Source organism: Apus apus, chromosome 1, assembly GCF_020740795.1.
Source record: "Apus apus isolate bApuApu2 chromosome 1, bApuApu2.pri.cur, whole genome shotgun sequence".
In the NCBI taxonomy this organism is placed as follows: domain Eukaryota; kingdom Metazoa; phylum Chordata; class Aves; order Apodiformes; family Apodidae; genus Apus; species Apus apus.
The window spans coordinates 66,915,296-66,928,016 of NC_067282.1; the positions used below are offsets into that span (position 1 = coordinate 66,915,296).

The 12,721-nt window shown below is 40.1% G+C and overlaps 1 protein-coding gene and 1 long non-coding RNA gene across 2 annotated transcripts in view; one reads left to right on the forward strand and one right to left on the reverse strand.

Moving 5' to 3' along the window:
- The window catches only part of LOC127380607 (uncharacterized), a 462,715-nt gene that overhangs the window by 260,672 nt on the left and 189,322 nt on the right, over positions 1 to 12,721 (forward strand). The gene's annotated exons all lie outside the window — the stretch shown is intronic.
- The window catches only part of F5 (coagulation factor V), a 36,589-nt gene that overhangs the window by 18,044 nt on the left and 5,824 nt on the right, over positions 1 to 12,721 (reverse strand). Inside the window, exons 4-12 of the mRNA XM_051609602.1 lie at positions 12,183 to 12,395; positions 8,158 to 8,301; positions 6,920 to 7,141; positions 5,980 to 6,145; positions 4,352 to 4,520; positions 3,099 to 3,201; positions 2,154 to 2,365; positions 1,262 to 1,412; positions 635 to 847 (exon numbers count right to left, since the gene is read on the reverse strand). Of these exons, the coding sequence (XP_051465562.1) occupies positions 635 to 847; positions 1,262 to 1,412; positions 2,154 to 2,365; positions 3,099 to 3,201; positions 4,352 to 4,520; positions 5,980 to 6,145; positions 6,920 to 7,141; positions 8,158 to 8,301; positions 12,183 to 12,395 (1,593 nt within the window). The remainder of the gene's footprint in view (positions 1 to 634; positions 848 to 1,261; positions 1,413 to 2,153; positions 2,366 to 3,098; positions 3,202 to 4,351; positions 4,521 to 5,979; positions 6,146 to 6,919; positions 7,142 to 8,157; positions 8,302 to 12,182; positions 12,396 to 12,721) is intronic.

Sequence of the window (12,721 nt, forward strand, 5' to 3'; positions counted from 1 at the left end):
CTAAACCTTGTGGAATTCTAAGATGATCACTAAACACAGCCTCCAATAAGGAATAATGTCTGTCTTTTTGCAGGTAATTCTGTATCTGTGGTCTACATGGCTTCTAGTGTTACCTTTTCAAGACATGGTATTAATCCTAAACATTGAGATGTATACTGATGGACCAATGATTCAGCCAGGCAGACTTTACTGCTGCTAAATGCCCACAAGCTGAAGGTGAGGTGTAGCCACTTTGACCAGTAATGTCTAGCATCATTTGACAGCCTTAGCTAACTCAGATGGACAAGCATGTGACAAAATTGGGAATCGTCTAGTGGAGTTGATACCAGATTGTTTCCAAGAGCAATCTTATAATTGCCTTAAAATTATCATTGCTAAGCCCAAAACTAACTTTAAAGTGAAAACAAACAAACAAAACCACCAAAAACCAAAATAAGCCTCAGTATAACATTATGCTATGTGCCAAGTCTGTGTAGCCAACCAGACTCCATACATCAATTGCACTGGGAAATTATTTTCCTGCACTATGTTTATCAGAAAAGCTTTCTTTCCTATTTAGGTAAGTCCTTGTAGATTTGTGGAGATTAAAAAATGTCCTGTAAGAGCCGTCAAACACTATAGTTTTACCACTTACCAGCATTGTCCATTTCCACTGTCACTGATTCTCCACTCATTGGGAAAAGGTTCACCACATCTTCATATTCCCCTTGATACAGAAAAGAGTGCCCAGAAAGGCGAACAGAGACAATCTCATCATGAGTGCCAACACTGGAGAAGTGCCACTGAACCACATTATTTTGGCAAAATCCAAGGATTTCACTGCTGTCAGACACATATCCATTTATTGCTAGAAGGAAAGCAAAATAAAAGTGGTCTCAATATCTTCAGAGTAAGACATTTAAAAACTGCTGTTCTTTGATGTTAGTCCATTGAACTGGACACACATTGGCACTTGGAAGGAGACTGGCACAGCCCTGAAATGACAATAGACTTGATGGAGATTCCAGCTCTGGAAATAGTAGTATCTCTAAGGCAGCAGGGTGCTGTGTCAAAGCTAAATAACCCTTGCCTTTGCTTCAGGGTCCAGAGCCAGCCTGTCCCCTATAATATTGCATATTTCTGTATGGTGCCACCTGGCATGGTTGAAAGTCCACTGGCTCTCTAGAGAATTCCGTGGTTGCAGTACATCCAAGAACAAGCAATCACTGAATGTTCAGGTTCACAGGAGCTCTCACAACATTCAGCATGATATCCCACTCACTGTGTATTATGTTTGAGTTATAGAACTTGGGATCATCCCTTTTAACACTGGCAGGGTTGCTGCAGTAGTTCTTGATGTTATCCTCTATGTACCAGCTCTTGTTTTCATTGAACACAGCAAACACTGCCTGCTGCTCCTCATCTGTCTTTTTCTGAAAGAAAATCAACACAGCAGTTACATTTACTTACTACGTAAGCAATATAAACTTCACCTGTGGTAAGGGTGATCCAAGGGCTAAGACTAAAAGGGAGTAGGGGGTCAAGACTTGAAGGTGACAATCCTACTGCAAGCAACCTGTGGTGGAGCACTGAGCAACCACTAGCACTTCAGATAAGCAGACAGTATATGACTGGGCTCTCTGCATAAGGACCAGCCTCCTGGTTTGACCTGAGCACAAGGTTTTGACATTTTTTTCTCAAATCTTGAGTGATGCTCAAGTTTTTGCCGAGCAAGATTTCAAGGAAAGGCAAGGAGAACCACTCTCCCAGAACTCTTCCATGCTGTTTGGGTTGCTCTGAATTCAGTGATGACTGAGACTGTCAGACCCCGTTGAATTATATCTGTTACAGAAAGGGACCAGCTGAAATCTGAATGTCTTTAGAGTGTGAAGGTGCAGTAGCAGTAAGAAAGTCTTTTTATCAAGCCTGGAAATAAACTCTCAAGTCAGGCTGACCATTTGTTGAAATACTGCTCTTGCTAAGAAAATCAGAATGTAATTTCTCTACTACTGTGGGTAGTTAGATGACTGTTTCTTCATGTAACTTCTTCAGGAGTCTACAGGTTTAATTGCTCTCTACACAACAGTTCTCTAAGGGGAGCAAAACCAAATTCACTGTAGGGCAAATAATATTATTGGAGGAAAATCTATCTATAACATGTTGCCAGACACTACCTGTGCACCCTTCTGTGTCAATGCTTCACTTTTACAGATGAGAAGTGGGCCAATCAGTCCAGAGGCTACATCTCTTTCAGTATCTACAGCACTATGATACAGCCTTGTAATACATTGTGCATCCTGTGCAGTGGGTTGATCTGTTTTAGCAATTTTCCATTCATAAGTATGTGTCTTCCCTGGTTCAATTCCTCTACTCTGGGTGCCGTTGCCTAAGAAAAAGGAGAACAGTAATGATACAAACCCAGAGGCAGATCTTTATATAACATCAGGCTGCATCAATGAATTAGGTGCAGTTATGCCATTTCAAGCTACCTCTGAGATAAGTGAAGTTCAGCATAAATTTTGTCTCTAAAATTACAAATAGGAACAGAAAACTAAGACACCAAAAAAGGGGGTGTTTGTCTGTGCATTCATTTCATATCTTGGGGATGTTTAGTCTGAAGAACAGGAGGCTGAGGGGAGACCTCATTGTTCTCTATTGGCCTCCCCTCCCAAATGAATAATGATAGAACCAGAGGAAACAGCCTGAAGTTGTGCCAGGGGAGGTTTAGACTGGATATTAGGATGAATTTCTTTACTGAAAGACTGGTCATGCATTGGAACAGTCTGCCCAGGGAGGTGGTGGAGTCACCATCCTTGGAGATATTCAAGAAACGTGTAGATGTGGCACTTCAGGGCAAGCTATAGCAGCCGAGGTTGTGGGGCTTTTTTTGTGGGTGGTGGGCTTTTTTGTGTTAGTGGTTGGACTCTGATCTCAGAGGTCCTTTCCAACCATGATGACTCTGTGATTCTCCATAAGGCAATACAACAGGTCAACAAAGGCAGAGCATAAAATTGAGGCCTCCCAGTCAGGCACATTCCTAGCCACAGCATCTCCTCCACAGCAAAGAAATGCTCCACAACAGTTAGTGGTATGCAAAATGTAATTTACCAATTTCTTACCTGTGGGATCCAGAGGATAATTGGCTCCTTCTGCATCCTTTGCAAGTGTTACTCCATGGAAGTAAATGCTGTAAGGTCGACTGGCCTTGTTTTTGAATACAATCTATATTGACAGACAAATGAAAAAAAAAAAAAAAAAAAAAAGGGAAATTAATAGTCAGCAAATCCTTGTCTGAATACATAACAAAGTTTCAACCACAGTGGAATTTGCCTATTTTGAGCCTAGGAAGTGCTGGAAAGGCAAAGGGATGTCTTAAATATTGTCTGATAACATAAACTCATAGTCTAAATGCTGCTGGTACCCTGTTGCTGGGCTTTGTAAAGCACATTGAGTGAAATTCAGCTTCTTACACCCAGCCTCTGTAAAATCTAAGAACAGCACTTGTTCTTCCAGATAGTAGGCACACACTACCACAGGGAATACAAAACTATTTACTTAAATTCTTAAGAACCTTCATTATGGGAGAAAAAAAATTTAAACAGGTTTAAAAATAAAACTTGGCCCAAATTCCAAGACCCAAAAGCCATATGGGAGAAAAAGGCAAAATGTCCTGCTTATTCTTATGAAACCAAAAAAAACAAGAAATGTGCTAAGCTCAAATTCATAGTCACACAGTCAAGATGGCAATTAAAGATCATGAAACTTTGTGATGCATCATTAAGTGACAACAGAAAGACAAGTGGATGTGACAACAGCAGAAGCTTGTAATTCAACTGCTTTGTAGCTTGGCTTCATAACTCCAAGAAAGAACATTTAACTGTGAAAACAGAGTATAATTGTCTGAAACAGTCAGAAAAAAAAAACTACAACAAAAGGAATGAGGGGCTCATGAAGTTTGCCCTCACATCCAGTTTTCCCCAGAAGTCCACCTAGGTCTAGCTTTTTTCCATTTTGGACCAGTGTAAAATTTTGGACCAGTGTCAACCTGTTTTACAAAGACTGTGATGAAGTGCGTTTATGTTGTAAAATAAACCACAATCGTGGAAATTACAGAGGAAATGCTGAAAAATATAAGCTAAACACTGGCACTTGTAATCACACATTTTAATAGGGCCAATATTTATAATATTAGCTATATTTCACAGAATCCCAGAATCATCAAGGCTGGAAAAGACCTTTGAGATCATCAGATCCAGCCTATGACCTAACACCACCACATCAGCTAGATACAAAAAAAATTAATTATTTTGTATCTCTGCCCAACAAAAAACTATGCTATAGTTAAAATAATCTCTGACTTTATGTTACTTACTTTGACTTTGTCATTGAGTTGAGCTCTGATAACAGGGCCCAAGATTCCAGTTACTTTGGGACGAGGATTTTCCAGACGTTTAGTGAAACTGGCATCAGTATATTGCCTAAAAATAGCTTTTTTATACTTTTTACCTATAAGATTTGAGAAGTTGCCCAAGCGCTGCTCTCTATGGTGTTTTAAAAATAAAGGAAAAGACAAATTATCAACAAAACTTGAATAGTGACATCTACTACAATACAGAATTAGGACTCAAGCAACTGCTAGAAACCTCACTGCTTTTAAAAAAATACACAAACCCTAAACTAACCTAATCCTCTTCACCCCAAATTCTAACCTAAAATAGGTAAGAAGCTTGGAATATTTGTGTTTTAGTATGACATATGACCAATTATTATCAGAGTTTACATTCAGTTTAATAGGGGCATATATGCAAGAAAAAAACAAACTGAAGTAGCAGCTGTGTTTTCAAGATAAGATAGCAGAAATCACTGTTCTGTTTTTACGAAGCCATAGTTGAGCATAAAAAAAACCAGACAATTTGCTTACACTAGCAAAGACTCTAGAAGAGACAGGAACAGATAATCTTAAGCAAATAAGAAGGAAAGCAAATCACACCAAAGGAAGAAGAATACTTAAAAAGTTATATGGTCACTATATTCTAAGAAGGTATATGAAACTAAGCCCCATACAGGGTACGGAATTTGTCTTGTTCCTTAAAGGTTCTTATGGACATCATCTTGTCAAGTCACTGGTGCTGTAGCAGTGGAAAATTGAAAGACTGCAAATTTAACCTTACACTGCATTGACAGCATTGTGTACTATGACCTCCTGAATGTTACAGAACTCCTTCTATTTACCTGAAGCTGAACAAGATAGCCCAATATGCTTACTTTTTGTGACTTTCACTACATCTACATTGGTGCCATGCAAAGGTCATTTACAGAGAGAACTCTCTTCCAATTCCCCAAATATTTGATTGAACTTTAAAAAACTTTTATTCTCCAGAAATATTATCTCCTTCCTTTTCCCTTCCTCTTAAGGACTTTTTATTTCACTATAATTCATGTTGCAAAGTAATTTAGAAAATAGCCTTGTATGCTACTTAAGGTATTTTGTAAGTCATCTTCAAATTTTGGGCTCCTTGTTAGAGGCAACAGGTGTCCACTTTTGGGCTCATCAGCAAAAAAGTCCTTCAACACACTGCTGAGAGCCCAGTGGAGGGTCACCACAGTGATTAGGGCACTAGACCACATGACACAAAGGAAAAATCTGATTATTCAGTTGTGCAAAGACACAGCCAAGGGAGCATTTTATTCTTATCTTCAACTATCAAGTGGGAGATCAGAGAAAACAGAACTAGACTCTTCTCAGAGTTGCACAGTGAAGAGATGGACACAAGTTGCAACAAGATTAGTTCTACAGAAAGGCTTTTTCATTGGGAGATTGCAAAGGTGCCTAGAGAAGTTGAGGACTCACCACCCTTGGAGACAATGAAAACTCAACTGCATAAGGCCCTGTGCAACTATCCAACTTTGCTATTGGATCCCTGGAGGTCCTCTCCAACCTGAACTATTTTGTAATTTCATGTTAACATTCCATATTATGCTGTCAAAGTATTACTTTACCTATAAAGGCTGTCTGGAATACTTGGGGCATAATCCCAAGTAACTTCTTCTGCAGCAATGAAATATTCCCAGTTTTTGATCATAAGGCGTTCTCTATAGGAGAGACGACTCTTCTTCAGCTCTTTGTCCCCACAGTCTCTTACAGTGAGGTAACCGTGCATTCCAACTAATTGAGAAGAAACAGTACCATGGTGATTTTCCATTTTATGAACCTTTACCACTTCAAGTGCATTCCTCATGTCTTTAGCTAAGGCTGCCAGCAAGTTTGTTCACCTGATTGCCATCTTTTCAGGCTTGAAAAGGCTGCATCCACACAGACTACATATATGCTGGGAGCCTTCCAAGGATCCCATATTAATAAAATGGAATAGAGAGGCTCTCTCAACTAGCCCTCTTAAAAAATATCAGCTGAATGGATAGAAAGCTATTTTTTTGGTGTGTTGGTTTTTTTGTTTTGTTTTGTCGAGTTTGTTTGTTTGTTTGTTTCTCAAAACATGTCTTCCAGCTCTTGTAAGAGAGATTTCTTTCTTCTTTAAAATAGAATGCTGATCATTGCTGAGAGAGAGATACCCCACTATCAAGTGGTGGACAGAAATATTTTCATCAGATTGAGTGACCCTTCGCTGGAAGTGCTCAGTTTCTCAGGAAACAGCTGGTTCCTTACTAATTTTATAACGGTGCTTATCTGAACAGGTCACAGATTTAGATGCTGGAGTACTGATTCACTGTTGCTCTGGTCTGCACATAGCAAAGCTGCAGATCAGAACACCTTTTGGTTCATCATGCACTTCTCATTCCAACAGAGTGCCCTGTTCTCCAGTGGTTTCTCAGTAAAACGACAGCCACCTGAAGAACAGTAACTGTACCATGGCAAAACAGTAGAAGCCATTTGGGACAAAGAAGAGAAGGACATTTGCCTAATAAATAGATGTTTCCTTGCCTTGCAGGTGCTTTTGGACAAGAGAAGATATCAGCCACCTTCCTTCCTCAATCACTGTCATGTTTACTGTGGTTGCTGCTCCCCCCACTAGATTAACCGTAGAAATTCGGTGACGTCTTTGCTCCATGGACTGGCCATTGATATGAATGGAGAAAATTTCTGGCTTGGAACTCATTCCTATCAAATGCCAGCTAATGTTGTCATAGGCACAAGCCTCCAAATCTGAAAGACAAATGAGAGTAGGGTTCAGAGTACAGGCATATCATGCAAGTTCCCTATGCACACTAGATCTGAAGTGAATGTTTGCTCAAAACATTAAAAACCAGCTCTAACTCCTGTGATCTGTGTTTGCACAGAGGAAGTTTCAGAAGCTTCTAAGCTGAATAGATACCAAAATCCTGTACCTCAGTGGAGGATAGGTGAGTGAATTTTACATGCAAGTGGCAACCTGGTTTACAGTGAGCTGGGCAAGAAGGAAGGAAACCAGTAGCCTTTTTTGGAAACCCGGTTTGTCCTTGTCTGGGGAAAAAAAAAAAAAGGAGAGAGAAAGAAGGAGAAAGAGAGAAAGAAGGAGAAAGAGAGAAAGAAGGAGAAAGAGAGAAAGAAGGAGAAAGAGAGAAAGAAGGAGAAGAAGAAGAAATTAAAAAAGAGAAGAAAAGGATCCAGGCTAAAGAATTAGGTTGTATCTAGTGACAGTGACTACCCTATCCAGTATTTGTTCTATCTATTAAAAAACCCCCACTAAAGACAACCGTTTTTTATTTGCTCAATGGACTGGACAGAGATAGGAAAGTAGCTCCTTAGAAGAACAAGGGAAAAATACTAGCAACAGAATAGCCCCACTACCACCTTCCTAGTCTTCCCATTTCTCTAATTTAATGGTAACTGTCTTTCCACTTTCAGGAAGTTCTTCCATATGCTGTAAAACCAGCAGTTCACTTAACAACCTCACACTCTCTCCATCAGCTGCGTAAAAACAAAATAGGAATTTTTTTTTTTAAAGTCAGTAATCGTGTTCTTTGAGCAGAACTCTTCTTAGAAGGAATCCTGTTGCTCTTATCAGCAATATGGCATTACTTCCTTCCAGCAGCACAGCTTCTCTTCTAGAATTTAGACATGTACTATGAAAGTCTGTAGCTCATTCCTTCCCATTCCTGTTCACTTGCATAAAAAGCAAACAAAGGACATATTCAGCCTTCATCAATGTTAATTTCACGTCACATAAGCCTGAGCAGTACCTGGTAAAGTTCCATCAGTGTAGCCATTAATGGTGTATTTGAGTGACGCTGATCTTTGCCAACTCTTGTTTTCATCAAACACACCAAACATCAGTACATACTCCTTGTCAAAATGCTTCTGTGATCCATCCTCATTTAGGCTTCCTATAAAGGAGAAACAGGTCTTAATTTAAAGCAGAAGCAAAGGAGCTTTCACATCAATGTAGTGGCATTAATGTGTATTTAATGAGCTTGCTTCAACTGTTAGCAGGTAGTAGCTCAGCCTGACCAAAACAAGACCTTAAGAGTACTCATAAAGTGATTTTATTTCTGAAACTACCTTTGGGTTGGGTAAACACGAAATAAAAGTCTGCAGTATCCCAGAGGAGATTAAACAACATGCAATGACTTATCTCAGGCAATTCTGGCAAAGTGTTGTAGGGATTGCCTTAATAAACAGGAATGCCAAACAGCCTTCTGTCCACAATCAGATGTCGACCTCTTGAGGCGGTGAGGGAAGGAGAAGAATGTTGGCAGTCACCTGCAGTGTGAACACTGCCTTTTCAAGTACTACACTGAGGTTATCAGCTCCTTTGAAAAGCATAAAACCAACCACTCAGCAAACAACCTTTACACACAAAAGACTTTGACACATACTGCTGAATTGGATCAGTTAAACCACCTAAGAGAGTTTGTGATACAGGTGTAATTTCTATCAACAAGCAGAATTCATACTGCTGCTAAGAAATACTGGTTGAATTCAAATAACTAAGTTTTAAACAGAATTAATCTCTGAAGAGTCAATATTTTAGTACTAGGATGCAGGGGTTATGGCATAATGTTGTGTGATTTGGTATACTGTTTAATATTACTTACCATGAGTAGCTAGATTTGCTGAAGCCTCAGGCTGCAATCTGTGAACTTTCACCTAGATGTGCTTTTGGCTGGGATAGCACTAATTTTCTTCCTAGTAGCTGACACAGTGCTGTGTTTTGGATTTAGTAGGGGAATGATGTTGATAACACACCAATGTTTTAAGTTGTTGTTAAGAAGTGCTTATCCTAAGTCAAGGGCTTTTCAGCTTCCCATGCTCTGCCAATAAGCAGGTGCACAGGAAGTGCAAACCAGAAGGTAAGGAGGCTACAACCATCAGCAGAAGCTCCAGCTTAAAAAGATAAAAATAGATAATGGCCTGCCGTGTTAGAAGATCCCAGGCCAAAAACTACCATTGGACCAAAAGGCATGTGAAAGTCACATGAAGAGCATGTGAAGGGCAGGTGCACAAATCATCAGGCTATAACTGGCCAGGGATTTTGTTGTTCAAAAGCTCAAACAGTTTTTCCACTGTACCATTTGAATAAATATATTTAAAAATAAGATTCAGTACCTGAGACTCTGCTATGGGAAACTTAGGGCCGGATCTGCATAAAAGAGAAGCACTCAAGGGTGAGAATGCACATGCAAAGGGAGTCAAAAGGGGCACCTGTCTGCTTCCAAAAGTCACCCACTGCATTGGGACTCTGGTCCGAGCAGGAAAGACTTGGGTAGCATGTGTGCAATTCCTAGAATGGGGTACGTGTCCTTGAGTGGCTTCTCCCTCAACAGCTTTGCGACCCATGTGGGACTCTAGGCCATCACCTTTGAATCCTCTCATTTCCAAACATCCAACTGCCTGCTGCAGGTGAATCCACCCTAGAACTTTGGAAGGGTGAGTGTTAAAATTCTCTGAGCAGACTTAGTGGAAATAGAGAGGGAAGAACCTTGTTGCAGCTTTTGGCGGTGCGTGGCCTGATCAGCATAAAGTGGGCATGGATGAACAAGGAAAGTGATGGGAAAGGACATGCCACAAACAGAACTGGTATGATTTTACTGATTCTTTCTGCAGATTGCTCACAGTAAAAACTTCCACTTGCTACTTTCAACGCATAATCGAGGACTAAAGTAGATGTCCCTCCGGACTGCAGGAACTAAAAATTTGGGAGCTTGCCGATTATTCCACCTAGGAAGAGACAGTAGCAGTGGAAGCAGCTATCTTTAATGTAATAATTTTTATTTACGAGAGGCTACAAAGTCCCATTTTCCTGTGCACAAGAAGTCTCAGATCAACAGAGGAACTTAGCTGCTTGTCATGTGACGGACACTCTGTCAAGCGCTTTAACTCAAAAGTCCACTCATTATAACCTTCCCAGGTTATACAAGGTGCCTTCCAACCCAAACCATTCTATGACTCTATACCACCTATAGTGCTCTTAATTTGTCAGACTGTAGTGGACTGAGCCTAGTCAACCACCAAGCATCTCCACAGCTACTTCAATGCTTCCCTGTCCCAGGAGCACATGGGAGAGGACCAAAAGAACAAAAATGAGAAAACTTGTGAGTCAATAAATATGGTTCAACAGGTAAAGGAAAGAGGGGAGAAAAGCCCCAAACAACATGAAGGAGATCACTCATTTCCCAGACTGATGCCCAGCCAGTCTCTCAGGAACAGCCACCTCAGGAGTTATTGCTCTTCATTCCCCCCTGCACTGCTGCTTCTTCCTCTACTTCCAGTTTTTACTGCTGAGAATGATATTACACGGTAGGAAAAATCCTCTTGGCCAACTTGGTTCATCTGTCCAGCTGTCTCCTTTCCCAGCCTCTTGCCCAACCCCAGCTTAGCAGGTCTGAGCAAGTAAAAGAGAAAGCCTTGATGCTGTTCAAGCACTGTTCAGCAATAGCTAAAACATGGGTATATTTTTACCACTATATAGCCACAAACCCAAAACACCATATGAGTTGCTATGAAGAAACTTAACTCCATACCAGCCAGACCAAATGCACAGGTGTGTTTTGCACCTACCATACACAGTACCCAGTTAAAGAAAACACGGTCAGATTTCTTAAAAATATCACTAGGTCATCTTTACTCTAGAGCTAGAAACATATGCTCAAGTTGTCTTGAAGGTCCATCTCAAACTCATACCCAAATCAAGCCTACAATTTATGCATGAACTTGAGAAGCCCGAGAAGGAAGGAAAGCAAGTAACTCCAAAGCATTTGTCCAGATTAACTCCACCAGTATGCCATAAAATGCACACATATTCGTGAACACAGAGGAAGAAACCCCAAGAAAATTAGGAAAAATAAAAATTCCTAAATAATACTAAACCCACTAATTCTCAAAAAAACATCATGAGGAATATAATTAATACTAATGCCACTCCTTTAAGGTGATACAAGTAGGTGTGTTCTACAATGAAATGGATACCTATCAGTGAGAAGAGTGCCCTTGCACAACTCACACTGAAACAGTTTTATGTTTCCTTTCAGGAAGGCTTCAAGGTCCAAGTCCATTTAGCCTGCAGTCTGTACAAAATGTTTGTCTCCAACTGGGTGGAAAGAGGATCAAGCTAAATAATTCACAGAGCTTTCACTAAAAGAATGACACACAACTTCCCTCTAACCAGTGGCACGTACCTAGCAAGTCCTACAAGACACCAGTTCGTATTAGTGGAGATGGAATTCTATGACTTACACTGCTAAAACATCTAGTCCCTGATGGCATGCAGAGCAATTTTTGAAGACTTATAATCTGTTCAAGTTTGGCCACATTTTCAAATGACTAGCAAAAGACACACTGCTCTGCAATTTCAAGTCCTTATTACAGAAGATAGAGTGGTACAGCCTCTTGATCAGACAGCCTTAAAAAAACATGGGTAAACAAATTATTTCCTGCCTTAGTCTCTGGAATGGATGAACCATTTTGAATGAAGCTTTAAAAAATATTCAAAGACAGGAAATTTGAAGTAATATTTAGCAGTTAAGCAACTGAAAATGTGACCAGTACAGAAAAATATATATCTATTAACACCACTTTCTGTCCATCTTATAAGATGGATCTGCATGAAAGCTGCTGTTTAAAAACTTCAGCATCTAAAATATGTTGAAAATCATTGCCTTTACACTGCATATAAAGACATGAAAAGGAAAATAATGCATCTTCCCTCATTATCATACAACCTCAACTTTATTAAGAACCTTCTAGTAGTCATAAAGCATTTCATTACCTTTCTTACAGATAAGCAGTGCTCCAATCAGACCAGAATTAAAATCCATTGCCATGTTCTCATGAGAATAATATGCATAAGTAAGACAAGGAAGGTCAGCTTCTCTTGGACCAACTTCTTCTGTTATATCCCACACATATGTGTAGACCTGGCCTGGAAGCACAGCATCATCTCTCTTTTCTGCAGATGATGTTCTGTCATCGTACAGGGAGCCTGCCAAGAAGAGAGTCAATAGGGTGGCATGAAGACGAAGAGCAATTAAAGCACCTGGAGTATCTTCCTACAATCAATTCCAAAAGCTCAGTTTGTTTCTTGCCTATATCGTACTTCAGCTTCAAAGTGATAACTCATGATTCTGCTCACATTGTGGAGAGCAGCACAGGGGAGAGTAGCTATTCCACCATCCTGCATCTTACAGCCTAGTAATTTCCTAGAACTGTCATCACAGTTCAGGCTCTTCATCGCATGAAGCTTCATCCTCTGGTCACTGGGGAGGAATAACACCCACTTTGCCAGCTTTCTAATTGTCTTTCATAAAG